General features: G+C 35.5%; 1 protein-coding gene across 3 annotated transcripts in view; it reads right to left on the reverse strand.

Moving 5' to 3' along the window:
• Nucleotides 1-3278: 3278 nt before the first annotated feature.
• Nucleotides 3279-20040, reverse strand: part of Asb5 (ankyrin repeat and SOCS box containing 5) — a 58072-nt gene continuing 41310 nt past the window's right edge. For 2 of the 3 annotated variants that reach the window (XM_048330848.1, XM_048330850.1), the window contains 6 exons: nucleotides 11674-11753; nucleotides 7995-8102; nucleotides 7155-7305; nucleotides 6860-6994; nucleotides 5272-5463; nucleotides 3279-3909 (listed from right to left, as the gene is read on the reverse strand). In XM_048330848.1, the coding sequence (XP_048186805.1) occupies nucleotides 3782-3909; nucleotides 5272-5463; nucleotides 6860-6994; nucleotides 7155-7305; nucleotides 7995-8102; nucleotides 11674-11753 (794 nt within the window). In that variant the 3' untranslated portion in view covers nucleotides 3279-3781. Of the gene's footprint in view, nucleotides 3910-5271; nucleotides 5464-6859; nucleotides 6995-7154; nucleotides 7306-7994; nucleotides 8103-11673; nucleotides 11754-17501; nucleotides 17563-20040 lie in introns of those variants that run through there. The other variant, XM_048330849.1, reaches the window with a different exon arrangement.

Below are 20040 nucleotides of genomic sequence, written 5' to 3' on the forward strand. Positions count from 1 at the left end.
TTCATTTTCTTTCTCCAGACATTTCATGTAGGGAAACATTTTAGTGCCCATGCATGAGTCTACAATGTGATCTCTCTATTGTATATTGGATATTCTTACTGATGACTTCCTTCTTGAATCAATAAGCAATCACCTTACGACTCTATTTTGGTTGATATCATATCATATTAGGAACCCAAATCCTTTTTTACTTGAGCTTGAGGAAATCATTAATCAGTGATTCAAAAGCATGTTTTATTAATATTCTGGCACAAAACTCTAGTAATGAGTATTTCTGGGAACTTAGCCTTATCAGTTTTGCTTATATGATGCAGAGCAAACAAATTCAGCTACAACAGCTATTTTCTCATATATGTCTTGGTCATTTAGATTCCTTGGAGTCTCCTGCTTCCACTGTGAAAGGGTCTCTCATGTGTTACTATTTGGGGAAACTTTTTGTGGTGCTTTCTATGGCTATGACTGATGTCTGGAATGAGTTGATTTGACCCAGAAACTTAGTTTCATGATTTCTAGCCCATGGTCTTCTAGTTCCTCTGCTTCACTGCTGGTTCTGTGCTTCACCTGCAAAATGTCATGGTGGTGGGAGTATGTGGAAGAAGCTGCTGACCTCATGGCAGCCAGGAAACAAAGAGACACAGTGAGGTAAGAGGTAGGAGCCTGAGACAAGCCATAACCCCTCCTCACAAGAACACATCCCTTGGGACCTACTTTCTCCAAATATGCAGCATCTCCAAAGGTTTCAACCATCTCTCAGTACCCCATCAAATGATAATCTCATTGGAGGATTTTTTTTCAGTGATTACATCACAGTCCTCAAGATCCAATCATGTCCCAATTGTTGGATCAGCTATCAATGACCAAGCCCTCAATACATGAATTGGGAGGAGGGGGCGTACTTCATATGCATACCATAACAGGTGTCAAAAGTAAAAATATAATATTGATATGTTGCTTTTAAAAGGTCAATTATTAATCTTTAGTCACAAGGGTTTTGGAGCTCTACCTTCATCAAAGTCAAAATTTTACTTGTCTTCTCTCTGAATCTATTAGAAATGATTGCAGACAGTAAAATTTGCTCGGTTGCAGACAGTAAAATTTGCTCGGTCACCATAATCCGAATCAACTGCAGTGGTACTTTTTGTTCCCTTGCAGGAGCAGACAATTCAAAGTACATTTTAACTGGTTGGATCTATGAATTTGCTTTAATAACTTAAATATTTTACTTACTTACTGAAAATTGTTTTATAAAACCCATGAGAAGTACCTGATGCCAGACCTTGTTAAACAGGCTATAAACCCCTAACTAGATCACCTGAACAATGGAATAATGGCTTCCCTCTGAGCTATTCACTTCCATATTTATGAATTACTTTTTGCAGTTAGGATAATATGTGATTAGCATAGTCTTCCTAATACAAAAATTTTCATAACAAGTTATACTCTATATTTGTACTTCTTTCTCTAATCTTAAATGTGGCTATGCAGGACATACTGAAAATGACCACTTATCTACTTCTATTTTTGGCAATTTAAAGTATAGCTTAAAAAGGACCACTGATGACTTAGGGTGAGAAAGGGGCTTTTATATTTCTTTTTTTGTGTTATCATTTGGAGACATAGTATATTCTGAACACTTGTCTTGTGTAAAAAGAATTTTAGTTATAGGGTAGTTCTATGTTTAATTTGTGAGGAACTGCCATACTGTTTTCCAAAGTAGTTGAACAAACTTGTGTGCCCACCAACATAATAATAGAGTTTTCTTTTGGCCATTCTAACTGGCTTGAGGTAGAATGTCAGTGTCATTTTGATTTGCATTTTCTTTATGGCCAGAGATGTGGAGCATTTCTTTTTGTGTCTAATTGCCATTTTTACTTCTCCTAAGAAGTCTCTCTTTAAGTATTTAGGCCATTTATAATTGGGTTGTTATTTCATTGAGGGTTTAATATTTGAGGATTTACAGTTTTGAGCTGTATGTATATTCTGGATGTTAGGCAATTCATCTCTGTTGTATATCTAGTAAAAATCTTTTCCTATTCTGTTGGGTTTCTATTTAGCTTGATTTCTCTATGACCCAGCAATCTCACTTCTGGGCATTAATACAATAGATCACAAACAAGGTTACATGAAAACCATCAACGCAACCATATTGATTGCAACACTACATCATAGCCAAGACATAAAAATGTGATGTGTCTGTGTGTGTAATTAAATTTCACTCATCTATTAAAAGAATGATACTATACCATTTGCAAGGAGTTGGAAAGACGTGGAAAAATTATATTATGTGAAGTAACGCAGTCCCAGAGAAACAAAGATTGCATTGGTTCCCTCCATTTGTGGTAGATAGAATGTACCTATAAATCTGTAAGTAAACAGGTTGGCCAGTATGCAAGCGGTTACAAATAAACTAATGGGAGTATAATAAACTCTATGGAAAGCTCAAATAGTGCAATCATTTGGAAATCTAGGTCAAAGCCCAACAAAATCAACACTGGAAAACAGGTATATCCAAAAGGAGAGGGGTATATGAGTGAAGTGGGGAATGGAGGAGAATGAAGTCAATAATTCATTATATATACCACAAAATTAAGAAAATTAAGGGGAGGGTTAGGTTGAAGTGGGTGAGTATGTTGAAGGAGATGCTGCTCAAAACCCAGACAAATTGTACTCATAAGCTGCTTTGTTATACGGTACCTCCTTTGTACAACCACTTAAAATAATTATAAAAGAAAAAACTGAATTTGAAGCACTGATATTCATATCCATACATAGAAAATTCTGAATGTCTCTGGTGTGGGAAGCAGTACTATTCAAGATTCATGACAAAATGTTTCCTGTATTAATTGTAAAGGGCATATCTTTGTATTTTATTTGAAAATTCTATGACTTCAGATTTGTCTTCCATTTTTTACAGATTTGATTTAGCCTGATGGTCACGGGACTATATAACCCTCCACCTCTTTATTGGCTAAATATGAAGTTCTTATTTTCCAGCTTGTATATAATTACTGATTTATAATTCCTGAAATGAAAGAAGGCTGGAATATAAGTACAAAAGCATTGGAGGCAGACCTTAAGAAGTTACTCCTGAGAAAGGGTTTAAAAATAGCCATATCAGTGTATGGCAGGAAAGAGGACAGTCTAACTTTCTATCTTACTTGTCATGGGCCCATTTGCTTCAGTGAGATGATTTTTTATTTTCTTTGTACAGAAGAAGGAAAGTTCTATTTTCTTCATTTATGGATCATTAGAATGTCAGGTGTACATTCAACATAATGGATGTTTTGAAAGAGATACATCTTTATTCAAAAAGAACATAAACTGTCATTTCTACATTGTACTCAATTTTGTCAATATTAAAACACAGACAACCAATGACAGGAGTGAAAATTACCCTTAAACTATTTTGGGACATAGAGATCTTTTAAAATATAATACAATTGGAGTCAATAATTAAAAAACTTTTTAATAAGTAATGTTTTTGTCATTGAAAAAACACAAAATGGAGAATTTCCCAATCTTTTTTTTTCCTTAGTTAACTAGAGGATGTATGAGAACAGTGACTATGTATAGGTATTTAAATGTATTACAATCAAAAATACAGTAAAAATTCATAAAACAACTGTACTAACTAGAATATTTAAGGTGAAAATTGGTGTTTTACTGCTTCTCTGTCTCATACTATTACCTTATGCTTAATTACATCTTAATATGAAGCATTCATTATGCAAATGAAGTAGGAATTTCTGATTTTCACAGAATTTTTAGTTATTTTACCACCTTATCGATACTGTAAGAAATTCTGTAGTAAGGTTGGCAGCTGGAGTTCTGATATCAGGTGCAATCTGGGTCTCCCAATGTAGTTTCGGATACACAGTCGGCAAAGTTGGCAGAGAGAACTTGGGGTAGCTATGAGAAGATCAGAAGGTATTTGTTCATTCTAACCAAAACAAACGTTTATGTTGCAGGATACATGAATTAATCAATAACAACAAAAAATTATAATGCTTTGTAGCAAGCTATACTAGTATAACAAGTATACTAGGAAAGTTTACCTAAATACATTTGTATTGCTTTGATTTATGAGATCATACAACAAAGATGATTTCTGTGCTCAAGATTATGAAGTTGTTTTAAAAGCCTCAGAAATACATACTGGTTTTCAGAAAGGGTTATTAGTCAAAATCCATAAGTACTTTATTTTTTCCTCGACAGAGGAAATTTTTAACCATATATTTTTCCATAAATTCAGATTTGATATTTAATCTTTAAAAATGTTGTTGCAGGGGCTGGGGATATAGCCTAGTGGCAAGAGCGCTTGCCTCGTATATATGAAGCCCTGGGTCGATTCCCCAGCACCACATATACAGAAAATGGCCAGAAGTGGTGCTGTGACTCAAGTGGCAGAGTGCTAGCCTTGAGCAAAAAGAAGCCAGGGACAGTGCTCAGGCCCTGAGTCCAAGGACCAGGAATGGCAAAAAAAAAAAAAAAAAAAAAAAAAAAAAATGTTGTTGCAATCTCAGAACCAAGTTTAACAAATTATACTTCAAATGAAGTTGTTGTTTGTGGGTTTTTTTCCTGATTTGAGATGATCTTTCCTTGTTATATATCTGCAGCATTCTACAGGAAACATACTCCCTGATAAAATGGAATGTGTTTCCCAAAATAAAATTTTATGTCAGAACATTATAATGTGCATTGTCAAAACAAGCTGAATATCCTTAAACAAAGGGATATGAAAGGTTAGATAGGGTGAAAATTAAAATGATGAAATTGTCTCTTTGTGGGGTACTATGTTTGAATTTAAGATCTTTGTGTTCTACCTAGGTGTTGCTTGCTATGCAACTTAAGCCCCAACCCAGCCCATTTTTGCTGTAGTTGTTTTTATTTAGATAGAGCCTCATGATTTTTGCTCCAAGCTGCCCTCAGATTATCATAATCCTTCCTATGCCTCCCACAAGAGATGTGGTCCATTACATGCAGCTTCTTATTTCATAAAAAAAAAAAACTCTAACTTTTTCCTCCAGACTGGCCTTGAAACATGATTCTCCCAATTTCTACCACCTGAGCACTTAGATTTCAGGATAATAAAGTCTTGATAGATCCCAACTGAATTGAAAAATGTTTTTAAATAAATATTGACAAGGTTCCAAAGTAAATCTTCCAAGTTGCATGCCATTATTTTTTTATGTCAAACACAGCATCCCATTTCCAAATATTTCAGGCAAATTTACTTTTTTGAGTATGCTTGTGCCCATCTCTCCCCCTTACCTTCATGTTGAAGTAGTATTCTTTCCATCGCACTGTTAGCTGTAGCTACATCAATAGGTCGCAGAAGCTCTGTATTCTTGGCATTGATATCTGCTCCAAATTCCAGCAGTAAGTTTACCACTTCTGTACTGGACTGTTGAGCAGCCGCATGTAATGGAGTGTCCCAATACTTGCCTTTCTGAACATCAGCACCTGCATTTAAATAGAAAAGAATGGCAAAGACAGACAAAATTATTGTGTGGAGGTGATAGGGAAGGTAAAGAAGGATAGATACAGAGGAACCTCTACTTATAATGAATTATTTGTCTACATATATATGCATGTCTTATGTATTCTTCATGAATATACTATATATACATACCATATCTAGATACGCATATATAGATATATGCGTATCTAGATAAGAAGGCACACATATTTGTCTCTTTTATTCTCAACTATTTCTCTGCATGCTTGATACAATTGTGTGTGTGTGTGTATGTGTAAGACATGTAGGTATAATGTCTACAGACTTCCTGCCACATTTCACTCACACTGTTGATACAAATAACTATATAAAGACACTTCACTTTTCAAATGGAAGAGAGTATCAATGAGGTTAAAACTAGAAGAAATTTTTACAATTTTATGAGGAAACAGTATTTGATGAAAATATCCATTAGCAACTCATGAAAGGACATTTTGGTATTTTTTGAACCCATTATAAAATGTTTTAATAGAAAGATTAGTATTCATAACAAAATAGTAAAACCTAAATTATATTTGTTATTCCAAGTTTAGAGGAGAAAATACCTAGAAAATAACCTGTCAACAATCACTAACAGAACTCATGTTTAAGGCACTGTATGTAGTAAAATTGAAGTATTGCTCATTCTGCTTGCAAAAAAAAAATATTGTAGCTTATACAAGATTAGAGTTACATATAAAGAGATTACAATAGAATTGCCAGTCTGAATATACCAGGGAACAAATAAGGGTCAAAAACAGTAACATAGAAATAATTTGCTCAACATATGCATATTTTAGCACCTACTACATAAGAGAAAATACTGTGCTAGAAGAAGCGATAATGGGATGGAAATGCTGGGGAGTGGACCTAATCCCCACCATAAAAGAGCAGCAGTTCTCATGGGGTGAAGAGCACTGTGATTTCAATCAATTTGGAATGTTTCTCAATGGGCTCTAACTAAACCTTAAAAAGTATGTTATTTTATGCTATTGGAAAAAAGACAAAGGTATTTCAGTAAAATGAAGCAGAAAGTCTGGAAAAGAGCTTGTTGTTTTGATGGATTTGTTCAGATAAACACGCACACTTAGTACCCTTATATTCAACTCTAAGGACCTTGTGTTATTATACAAAGAAGGGCTCCAGAGTCCTTTTGTATGTAAATATGATGTGTGCAAAATATAGATTATACATCCATCGATGAATTTTGAAGTGTTCTCATCAAGAATGAGGTTACTAGTTATAAACTTCTAAGTGAAAATATAAAACCTATTTAGTAATGAGATCTAATTTCCAAATAAACGTGGAGAAATAATTGCTAAGGTATTTGGACAGAGTGGAAGATATGTTAAGGAAATATACCAGCATAAAGAAGCTTCCAGACGCAATGGAATTGCTGTGCCATACAAGCTACATAGAGAGGAGTGCCCAAGTGAGGAATGTCCTGGTCAACATCTATGCCCCAAGCTATCAGTATGTCCAGGCATTCATGGTGACCTGCCAACACAGAGGAACGATGAGGTTACTTTTATTTAATATCGACTTCCACATGCTTCTCAGCCCCCACCCTGCCCCCAATTTAATGTAATTCATTGAATACATGAAGTGTTTCATATCCAGGAATTTTCCCCTTCTCTTAATTTCATAACTAAGGTACCTTTGCTGGCAGCCTCATGTGTGGGAGATGGAAAGCAGGACTCCAGCTGGGCTTTGGCTCCATATTCCAGAAGAAGTTCGGCACAGCTTGCACTGCCTTGCGAGCACGCGTTGAACAATGGAGTCACGCCGTCGATGGTTACTGCGTTGACCTAAGCCAAACCCACAATCTAAGAATGAGACTCGTACGTCATGAAAAAGTAACTGAATTAATGAATACATTTCAAAAAAATATGTGATCCATTCATTGAGAAAATGTCTGCAATAATTATCTCTTACACATCCATAAGATGGCTCTAAAACTTCTATAAAGAAACAGAAATATGATGTGGCAAATAATTCTCAGGAATTGGGCAGACAGATAATGAAAATCACGAGAAAAACTATATTCCAGTATGAAGCAAAAATGATTTTCAACACTGAGTTAAATTTTAGAAAGAAAAGAAAATGTAATAATGATGAGTTTTGATGACGCCAATTTGCTGATGGTGGGTACTTAACATTGTAATATCAGTCATTCAGTTTCTGATAATTTATCTAAAGAAAAATCATCCCAAAGATGAGAGAAAATATTATAGGCTTAATGAGCTTCATCTATTGCTACTTTAGAGTCATGGAAGCAGAAAATAACCTAAATATTCCATATGCTTATGCAGCAGGTTGCCCATTCATATAATAGTGAGAAATTCCTTTTTGAATCCCCTGAGAATGTTGAGGCAATTCAGGGCTTCATTTTTATTATGTTATTTTTAAAAACGATTGAGAAAAAGAAAAAAAAAGTAATTGTATTTGATACTCTGTCGGTGGATATGAAACTATGTGTGTTTGCAAAGGTGCTTACATTAGCTCCAGCTTCTAGAAGAGTTCTGGCACATGCAACATGATCTCCCAGGCAGGCTTCATGCAATGGGGTGATGTGATCTATGGTTACTGCATTTACATTATAACCCTAAAGGTGACACAAAAAGTTTTCAAAGGTGAGCACAAAAGTATAGTAAATCACTCAAACCAATGTTATTTAGGAATATTTTATTGTAAAGGTGATGTACAGAGGGGTTACAGTTATATAAGTAAGGTAATGGGTACATTTCTTTTTGAACAGTGTTATGTCCTTCCCTCATTTTTCCCACTTCTCCTATGCCTCCTTGCCCCCAAGTTGTAAAGTTCATTTGCAACATAGAGTCTAGTGAGAATCACAGTTGTATTGATTCACCCTTTGTCACACTGTTTCTGTGATTCAGCTACTCTTCAATAAATCAGACCAGCTTATATACAAGACAAAGGGGACAGACATAAAAAACAGTGACAACAGGGCATAAACTAAAGGAAAAAAGAAAGAAAGTAAACAGAATAACTACAAATAGTACCTTATAAAAACCACTTCCTTCCAGTTTTTGGAGTATATTTTGATGAGCTTCATTTTATATGGTCCTATAGCTAGCTAACGAGCTATTTCTATCCTCTGCTAAGAATATCATAGACATATTCTAGTTATTACAAATGAGGGACAATATGAAGCTTGTGTTTTTCTTTGTGTTTGGTTTGCTTTCCTTTATATAATTTTTACCAAGTCTTTCAATTTTCTTAATAACGGGTGATGTCATTTTTTCTGATGGCAGCAAAGAATTCCATTATGTATATATACCATGTTTTCTTCATCCATTCATCATCCAGGTATCTAAGTTGATTGCATATCTTAGCTATGGTAAATAAAACTGCGATGAACATGGTTGTACTATTAGCTTTGATGTGGTCTTGTTTGTGGTCATTTGAGTAAATGCCCATGAATGGGATTGTTGAATAATATGGGAGCTCTATGTTTAGTCTTTTTTTTTTTGCCAGTCATGGGGCTTGAACTCAGAGTCTGAGCACTGTTCCTGGTTTCTTTTTTGCTCAAGGCTAGCACTCTACCACTTGAGCTACAGGGCCACTTCTGTTTATTGTTTGTTTGTTTTTCTATATATGTGGTGCTGAGGAATCAAACCCACGGCTTTGTGTATTCGCAGCAAGCACTCTATCAGTAGGCCATATTCCCAGCCCTTATGTTTATTTAGTCTTTTGAGGAACATCCATATTGCTTTCCAGAGTAGTTGAACAAGTTTACATTCCCACCAACAGTGCAACAGCATTTCCTTTTGGCCACATCCCCACCAGCATCTATCAATATTAAGGAAATATATTTTAAAGATTATAAAACCTCATAGAAGCCAGTTTCTAGTTTATCAGGAATGGCCAGCTTAAATACTATCAAAGCCATTTTTCAATACTCCTTTGCCTTTTTCCTCTATGCAATCACAGTTGATCTGAGAAGTCATTTTGTGAACCGTGGTGAACTATACGAACTCTGCCCTAGTTCTCTATGACTCTGACTGTTCTGGTATCCATTTGATTTTTTTGTTCTCTTCTTTCTTCTCTTCCAAGACTCAATGATATTTTATATTCATATCCACTGTTATAAAGCATTTATTTGCACATGTAATTTGTCTTTCTCTATCTAAATCATTTCATTTACTACCCTACCATTCCAGTTTTTATGGCTGAAGAATATTCCCTTGTCTATAGACATCACATTTTATGTGTTCATGGCTGAAGGGTATCTGGGATGATTCCATGTTGGCTATTATGAAGAGTGCTGCAATGTTTACAGCACCGTAAATAGTTCTTTGATTTGGTGATTTCATTTTCTTTACAACTGGAAATATCCAGACATAAAATAATGTTAAGAAGATGAAAATATTAATTATCCTGATTTTGTTTAGGTCCCAGTGTGTCCATGTATCAGGGTATCAAGTATATTCCATAAATGCATGCAATTATTAATTTACTCAAATTTATTTGAACAAATCATTAAGGAAATAGAAACATTAACCACCTTGATTTGATATTTACATGTCATACATATATATAAAGTAAACATGCTCTAACCCATAAATATATAAACCTCAAGAAAAATAATCCTGTTGTTCTAATACTGTAATACCTTGGCCTAAAATGTCTTAAATATTTTGTTCAATTAATAGATGAAGGCACATTTTCTTTAAAATTTACTGTGTTGATTTTTGAGGGTTTTTCTTTTACTTCTATCTTTCTCTCCCTTTTTCCTTCCTTCCTCCTTTCCTTCTTTCTTTTCTTTCTTTCTTTTTTTCTTGGTAAAACTAAAGACTATGTATGGTCTGTCCCAAACTAAAACAATTAAATATTATTAGGATATGAGATCCTTTGCCTTTTTGATATTATTAGTAATTCATTATTTGACAATCTTATATAAATACTAATATAGGAAGTATTTCAAGGCCAAATAGTCTCAGGTTACAGATCATGGTAATCTGAAACATTACTAACTCCAAAATGCATATCACAAGTCCTAAGATGAAACTCCAAAAATAGAGCTACACACTAAAGTTTTGTGACTATTAGGTGGCAAATTTTAAGATCCCTTAACTATCCTTTTGAAAGTTTCAAGTTCCTAGCCAGCAGTCTGGTTTGAAGTGCCTGATTGCTGCTCACTAGAGAGACCAGATGGCAGGGTCAGAGGCTCTTGGTGAGCTTCTCACTGTTTTTGGTTGGCCTGATGATGAAGCATGGATACACATTGAGAAATACCCTGGAACTGCTTGACCCTATCCAAAGGATTACCCCTCGAAATTACTGACCTTTTTATAGGGTTTCATTTTCCCCATCATTAAGTGATGAGCAAAGAGTCACATGGTTGTCACAGAACTGGACATCCCCATGGAGACATCTCATACCCATATCCATTTTACAGAAGAAAAAAATGGAGCTTAGATAGTGCTATGAGCTACATCAAATGCCAGTTTAGGTGTCCAAGTGTCTCGATTCCCAGACAGGACTGTTTAAATGAGACCACAAGACCACCCCTTTCTCATTCTTGGAAAATTCAATTCTCATTGATACCAGAAGGTAAAAATGTTATAACTTCCAGACCTAGGTATATATTTGAATAAGACAGGAATCTTTAAAACCAAAATACATAGCCCATAATAATTTCAGTTTCAGGAAGGAATTGATGTTTTGTTTTTAAATTTTTTTCCTTTGCTTTATTTGAAGAGCAAGTAAATTCTATTGCCTGCATTATTTATGTTTATAGATTACCATAACATTGTTTTCCCAGGGGTCTGAATATTCTTTTTGTTTGTTTGTTTTGGGCTATTATGTAATTGAATGAAGTCTGAAACAATTATTTGCACACATTTATGGAGGTAAGCATATTGAAAATGCTTAATAATCCCCAAATCCAATTACTAGTCACGTAAATATGTATATCAGTGAACAAATATACTCTTTGAGAGATTCAAAACACTGAGGCCAATGATCATAACAAAATAGTTTGAATGGATATTCAAAAGCAAACCAGAAACTACTGACTTGCCTGAATTGTATCAAAATGAAAAGGTTGTATAAAATGCATACAGTATTACTATGTTTACGTGACTGGTTTTAACAATCCTCCATGCTCATCAAAACAGGTGCATTGTAAACACAATGTGTAATATTTTTACCTGTGATAATAATGTCCTTAAAGCAAGAAGACGCCCTTGACTTGCAGCTTCGTGTAGTGGTGATCGATCTGCCCAAGAACCTGTCAATAAAAGAATAAATAAAAACATGAGGCCAAAGAAATCCCTCAAGGGCTCAGTCAATTACTACTATGATTCACACGAAACATTCAACAAGGTGACTGAGAGCCCTCAATTCCACACACTAGGAAATTTTATTCTTACCTGAAGGCAATTTCCAAAGTCCACAGGGCCATAATGCATGTTCTCGAACTCTACACTAGATTCACTGTACCCTCTAAATTCCTCCAAAGAGGAGAGAAATTATAATTTGCAGATGGCCCCAAATGGCAGAAACAAAAAATATTTCATATATTTACATACAACCAGAAAAAGATTAAAGCATTTTGGCATAGATGTCAACCCAAACAGTCACTTTATAATTTTTCTGGACTTCTCTTTTTTCCTCCTGGCCCCAAACTTCAGTTTATTAGCATGGCAGTAATCCTGTCTGTGCCACCCTAGGAGGGATTGGCAGGCAACCTCTTCCCCAACCATGTTCTGGAGAGTCTGGCCTTTTGGGGTCCCATCCTCTGGTTTTCCTCCCATTAGAAGAATCTCTCCTGTTGCACAAAGTCCCTTTTCCCTCTGTTCCTCAGTCCCCCTTGGCGCCCAGCTACCACCCAGAATCATACAATCCTCTTTCATCTCTCACTTTACAACCACCCAGGTGAGTATAATGTATAATGATTTTTTCCCATTTCAACTCAATATGATGGATGCAATTTACTCAAAATGATATAATATTAGATGTTTTAAAATGATGAAGAAAACAGAGCTGGATGTCTGTGGCTCAGGCCTATAATCCTAGCTGAGATCTGAGGACTGAGACATAAAGCAAGCAAGGGCCAGAGAGCCTCTAAGACCATTATGCCTAATTAACAACACAAAAGCTAGAATTGGAGTTGTTGCTCAAGTGATAGAACACTAGCTTAGAGAAAAAAGAGCTCAAGGACAGCACATTTTCACCAGAAAAATAATTTCACATCAAGGACTCAATTCTTAGGTAAAAGTAACCCTCACTGCAGAGAAAATCTTCCCAATGATCATGGTTGTTATCTATCTTGTCATTGACTACTTCTCTCTCTTTTTAAATTCATAGGGTACAAAAAATAAAAATGTATTTAAAAAAACTGCTGATTCTAACACAATGGAAATAAATTCATTTAGCTATTAATCAGAAACATAAACTTTATGAAAAGTCTATCTCAAGCTTGTTTAATAGGTTGGGAAATATAGTTGAATGAATGCTGTGTTTTAGAAACCATCTCACTGTCCCTATTTTTTCAGATCGTTAAAAAGTCTGCATGTGATTTTGCCCGTGTCACTACATGTGGCCTTACCTGAGTTTTTTTATCACACCATAAGTAAACTGCCACTCATCGATCTTTTTATGCCTAATTACACAATAGCATTTGATTAAAAATGTAATACTAGGGGGCTGGGGATATAGCCTAGTGGCAAGAGTGCCTGCCTCGGATACACGAGGCCCTAGGTTCGATTCCCCAGCACCACATATACAGAAAAAACGGCCAGAAGCGGCGCTGTGGCTCAAGTGGCAGAGTGCTAGCCTTGAGCGGGAAGAAGCCAGGGACAGTGCTCAGGCCCTGAGTCCAAGGCCCAGGACTGGCAAAAAAAAAAAAAAAAAAAAAAGTAATACTAGGGGAGAAGGGAAAAGGAGGCCAGAGAAAGTCTTTATTGTTGGTTTATGAGCAATATTAATAGCTATGCTGGACAGCATTTATTTTGTCTCTAGTAATGGGTAAGCCCTATGTACAAGGTCTATTCAGTTTTTGTAACAATGATCTGAGGGATGTGCAATGATGATTTCCATTTTAAAAATGAGGAAATGAAAATTGGCAAAAATTAAGTGACTTAGAGGAATATGTAACCCAAATGCCTAGGTTTTACTTCTTACCACAATCCAACACTGCCTTCTTTGATTTGCTTATTGTCATACATACAGTAATATTCTACAGGGAAAGAAATCCCCCATCTAGGGCTGGGAATATGGCCTAGTGGCAAGAGTGCTTGCCTTGTGTACATGAAGCCCTGGGTTTGATTCCTCAGCACCACATATATAGAAAATGGCCAGAAGTGGTGCTGTGGCTCAAGTGGCAGAGGGCTAGCCTTGAGCAAAAAGAAGCCAGAGACAGTACTCAGACCTTGAGTTCAAGCCCCAGGACTGGCAAATAAAAAAATAAAAATAAAAGAAAGAAAGAAGTCCCCTGTCCACAATATCTTCTCTCAAATGCTGATGGTATAAGTTTTATGGAAACAAGTACAACATGATGGCAGTTAATTCCTGCAATTTTGAGTTAGAAGCTGTATTTTTCTAAATTCTTAGAGTTTTTATGTCAGAAAACTAGTAAGAATTATATGTACTGAATGAAGATCCTCAACACTCTAATGATATCCTAAACAAAGACAACTTAATAATTTTAAAATTTGCCATCTTCATCTTTGGATCTAATGAGCTCAGAAACATTTTTCAGAGTTCTACCCCTTCTCCAGAATGATTACTTTATGATGTCGGCAAACTGAGATCTTTTCACAAGACTTTGTTCAGTTCTTCCTTTAACAACAAGTACATTAAAGGCTATTTCAAAATTAATTTGTTTTCCAAAAATTCTGAAATCAATACAGAAAATTGGCTTATGCCACTGAGGTTAAGATGGGTTTGATCACAGTGTTCAATGATTCAGAAAAGATCAATTTGTAAGTCTTTCCTTTCTCCTCTTCTCTCCCTTCCCCTTCCTTTCTCCCCTCCCCTCCCCTCCTCTCCTCTTTTGTGCTCTCTTCCCCTCCCTTTCCCCACCCACTCCTCCCTTGCCCTCCCCTCCCCTCCTTCTCTCCTCTCTTCCTGCCTGAAGTTCAGAATGGCTTTGGTACCCCTTACTGCAACAGTCTTGGCATTAAGAGAAATGAATTGTTGATAAATCTTAACTAAATAAAAATATCTTTAGTCCTCACTAGACCGGTCATATAAATTTTCTTGTTTTAACCCTCCCAGAGATCCTTAGAAGGATACGAACCTATTATGCCCATTTTCCCAGCCAGGAAACTGTGACAGAAGAGACTGAAATTCACCCCAAATCTCAAAGTGTCTAGTTATAGATATAAAACCTGAACTGCACCCTCTTTAACTAAAGAGACAATACAACATGCTAACTATTTTAGTAAACATTAATACTACAAATTTCTGTGAAAACTTTTGCTGTTATAAGTTATTTCACTGGTATATGTTTCTTCTAGTATCTGTATAAAATAAAACAGAGTGTTGCTCTGATAAGAGGCTTACAGACACAAAAAATGGTAAAAATATACAAAAAGCCAACCCATTCAAATTATTCTAAATTACCATTAATTTGGTCCTTTTCTAATGGTGGGTCTGTGTGTTATGTATTCTGAGAATTTTAATTTTAGGAAAAAAGGCCAGTGAAAATTAAGCCTTATCAAGTCTTTTTTTTTTTTTTAAACCGGTTGTGGGCTTGAACTCTGGGGCCTAGACACTGTCCCTAAATTTTTTTGCTCAAGGCTAGTGCTCTACCACTTGAGCCACAACACCACTTCCAGTTTTCCAAGTGGTTTACTGGAGATAAGAGTCTCAACAGACTTTCCTGCTCCAGGCTGGCTTTGAACCACAATCCTCAGATGTCAGCCTTCTCAGTGGCTAGGATTACAGGTTTAAGCCACCATTGTCCAGTTTATCAAGTCGTTATGGGAAGAAAATTAATGAAACACCCTAAAAATACCCTAGAAATGATACAATTTTTACCCATGTTTATCATTAGTCACAAAGCAATGAAGATCATGGTTTTAAATTTGAAGCACTGTAAGACTGTAATAAAGACAACTATATTTCCTTTACAGATAGATAAATACATATTTTATAAAATGTCTTAGCTTATCTAGAGGTGTCCATCTTGCTTGTCTAAAAACATAGTAAATCAGATATCCAAGTCTTTGATTTCTGCATTAACATTAGAATTTTTTGTATATTACTTCCTCGTAATGTGCATAGTCTTACTATATGTTTAAAGCTGAATTTTAATAATGTACAGTAATAATGTTGGTAGTAAATAAAATTTGGTGGCAATATAATAATTTATAAGAGATTAGAGCATGATGCTTTTGCTAACTAAAATGCAAAAGTCACCGTCATAAAACAAATTCCTCTGGGGGAAATGACCATGAGATGAGTTCCAGCTTCAAAGGTAAAATTTGATAAATCATCCCTACTCTTTTATTTCATCATGAAAAAAAAATTGAGTGTGGATTGAAACGCTCGACTTCAGAACATATGCCAGTTTTCACTGTCAATATTTAAACAACAGAAAAGAAAACTCTTACTAGTTTTCAAAATCGTTTGCAAATGTGGAACCACAATATTCAGCTTAATCAACAGAGAAATGGCAAATTAGTAAAGGCTTTAACAGTCAATGCTCAAACATATGCTCAGATATAAGTCATTACTTGTCATTTGTATAATCATCTGGATTTTCCTTCCTATCTGATATAATAAAATTTTACATTAATTTATTTGTTAGACTTGGCATAACATTAAGATACACGCAGGATTTTAGGATACTGACTTTCCATAGCCTGCCTTTCAGTCATCACTAGCTAGCATGATGATCAGATGTTGGGACTTGCAAACACCTCAGCCAGTGGCCTTTTGGATTCAGTTTGGACTCATTTCTTTCTATTAGTAAGAGCTTTCGCATCAGCAAAAACTAACAGTATTTGCATCCAAGGCCTTTGTATATTAGGCCTTTTTATATTCTTCCCCGCCAGCTACTCTCCTTTGCATCAAAATGATTTCATTAGTCTTCTGAAAAATTTTAGCATATAATGTCTACAAAATAGCTATACAAGGGCCAAAATTAAGAATTGCTAGTGGAAAATGACAAAAGGGTTGACATTGATCAAGATGTACAACTACTGAAGAATAGTGTTTTTTTCTTTTTAATGCTGTTATATTTTCTTTCTGGAGTGGCAAGAAATAAAGTTAACCAATCTTTTAAAAGAGTAATTTGTAGAACATGCATGCTTCCAAATAAAAATAATCTTTCATTTTGAATTCTGCTTTCTTAACTCAAACCTTACCTCATTTACTTCTCAAAAATTTCTTAGAATTTTCTAACTCATCTTTGGAGCATATGAGGATTAAAAGATACTAGATAATGTTCTGTTTTCTAGTTACAATAAGTCTTTCCTCTTTCCTGTTTCTCCTCAATCAACCCTGAAAATTAGTAACTACAAATTTGTTTCTTTTTAATGTGTAACAATAAAGATCTTACTTTTCGTTATAGCTCTGTTTTACATAGGATTTATAAGCTTTCTTAACATCAAACAAAATATACCTACCTCAAGATCAAACACCACTACAAGATTATGCCCCTGAACTTCTATTTAGTAATTTTGTAATCTTATTAGACTTGGAGTGTCTAGAATAGAAGCAATAAAACCTCTACTCTAAAGATAATATTTTCAATCTAACGCATTAGAAGAAATTATTCACAGTGAAATTGTTTTACACAATATCTAACTTTCATCATGCTGCTCAAATGCATACTGTTCCAGACTGTGCAACTATGCAGGAGGTAACTCTGCCTATATTTAGAAATGGAACTGGTTTCTAGATATATGGTAGATTATTTACCAGGTGAAAGCCAGCCTTGTCTTGTAAACAACGCATTGCTAGAGGAAAAACATTAATAGTTTTACCTGTAAATATATATATAATTTTGTAAAGATCTGTATCATACCTAAATCACCATCTCCCCAGGGGACTTCAAGCCAGCCACTGCTAAAATAAATCCGACTCATATCAGCCTGGGAGGGGAAAATTCTTCACTTGTCACTTGCTAATTCTGTTCAGCCATTTTAGGAAGCCCTCTATTCCTTGTAATATGATCCTTTACCTCCACAAAGAAAAGTAAGTAGCTTTTGGAAATCTGATTCACTTTCAGAATTGCTTTAAAAAAAATTGATTGCTCCTATTTATTTGAAAATCTGATTGTCCTAGCTTATTTTTTCTTCTTATACTCTATGCTCTAGAGTAAGATATAAGAATTATAATTTGACCCATGTCTCTGGCTACAGTGAGACAATTTATTGTACAGAGTTTGTTCCCAGTCTAAGTGCTTCAGTGAAATGAAATGTAGACTCATGGAAAAACTCCCCAAGGATTAGCTCAAACTCATTTTTCCTTACTGTTCTCAAAATAGGAAGTATACACACACAGAATTATAACAAGTTGAGAACAAGTGACATTTTCATACAAAAATTCCCCTTTCCTAATATATTCAATACATTTAAGCTCTCTTAGCTATACAATTTTAAATCAACCATCTTTTTCACAAACATTTTGCAAGGCTGTCTAATTTGAGGTCCTATTTTTCAAGACTTCTCTCAAATGTGTTTTGTATAATATTAAATCATTTTACTCACAAGTTTAAAAGTAGGTTAAGTTGCCAAGCATTTATTAGCTTTTGCTTTTATGCTTTGAGTCAAAAGACTGACAGAACAGGAATTCTTGAGGCCAAGCCTAATAAAGGAAAAATGCTTTTTTAACTAATGTCTCTAAGGATTGGCACTGTCCTGTCTTTTTATTCTTACCCTCTCTGCAAAGTTCTCCAAAACCATGGTAGCCAAGATCTGAAACCAGGAAACCTTAAGTATACAAAACTAAAGCATGTGGGGTTTTTGTTGTTGTGTTGTGTTGTTAGGTTGTTGGTTTCTTTTTTTTTTTTTTTTTTTAAAGAAAAGTTCTCTTTTCACATACCCTCTGAATCCTTATGATCTTAAGCTCAGCTTTCACATCTGTATTCACTCTTGACATCCCTACTAGTTCTCTGGACATAAATATTATCTGCATTTTTTTATCTCAATACCAATACTCTCCTCTAAATACAAGACTTTCATTTCCACCTGTCTAATTAATTTCTCCACTTTAACATCTAGATAGCAATTTGGTTTAACATGTCCCATACTGAACTCTAGACTTGCTCTTTCTAAAACCTCTCTCTCAGTAAATGGCAACTCAGTAAATGGCAATTTATCCAGTTGCTTCTATATTGCTTCTCTATTTTTCACACTTCACAGGCTAACACCTGGAATCTCTTTTGCTTCAACCTTTCAAACATCAACAAAACTTTAACTATATCTCAACCACCACTACTAATAACTTGTTTCAGGGGCTGGGAATATGGCCTAGTGGCAAGAGTACTTGCTTCGTATACATGAAGCCCTGGGTTCGATTCCCCAGCACCACATATATAGAAATATGGCCAGAAGTGGCGCTGTGGCTCAAGTGGCGGAGTGCTAGCCTTGAGCAAAAAGAAGCCAGGGGGGCTGGGGATATGGCATAGTAGCCATAGTGCTAGTGGCCTAGTGGCAAGAGTGCTTGCCTCCTATACATGAGGCCCTGGGTTCAATTCCCCAGCACCACATATACAGAAAGTGGCCAGAAGTGGCGCTGTGGCTCAAATGGCAGAGTGCTAGCCTTGAGCAAAAAGAAGCCAGAGACAGTGCTCAGGCCCTGAGTCCAAGGCCCAGGACTGGCAAAAAAAAAAAAAAAAAAATAGTCTCTTAATAACTTGTTTCATGCCACTGTTATTGTCACAAAAGAATCTTAAGTTTGTTTCTACTCATATCTTTCCAACAGTTTATACTAAACACAGGAGCCTGAATTAACTATTTTTATTAAAATCAGAAAGGCAGTGGCCTCCCTATTCACCCAGAATATAATTTCAACTCTTTTTGTAATGGTACTGAGATTTGATCTCCCAAAAGTCTTCATTTGTTACTGCTTTACCTCTTGAGCAACATCCACAGTCCTCTTTTGCTTTAGATATGTTTGGGGCTGGGTTGGGTCTCCTTTTTTAATTTTTTCCTTGGCTTGTCCTCTGTGAATCCTCCTGCTCATATCTCTCATGTTGCTGGAATTACAAGGGATACCATCATACCTGGGTTTTTTGTTTAGCTGAGGTTCTTACTGCCTTTTTTGGCTCAGAACCATGATTCCCTTAATCTCTGCTACAAGAGTAGCTGGGAATCACAAACCTATGCCACCAAGCCAAATCCTCACTGAGGTTTTGCTGTTGTTTTTATGACCCATAATTGCAATGCTCTGATTTTTTTGGACCAAGATTTCCAGATAATTTGCTGTCACCAGATTCTTTCATTCAATCTATGCTACTGAATGAAACTAAAATCTACAGAGTCCCGAAGTCTCACACTGAGCCTGTGGCAGACAGGAAGTCTATCTCACTAGATGGACATATACAACCCAGACAAAACCCA

Source organism: Perognathus longimembris, chromosome 21 (genome assembly GCF_023159225.1).
Source record: "Perognathus longimembris pacificus isolate PPM17 chromosome 21, ASM2315922v1, whole genome shotgun sequence".
NCBI classification, from domain to species: Eukaryota; Metazoa; Chordata; class Mammalia; order Rodentia; family Heteromyidae; genus Perognathus; species Perognathus longimembris.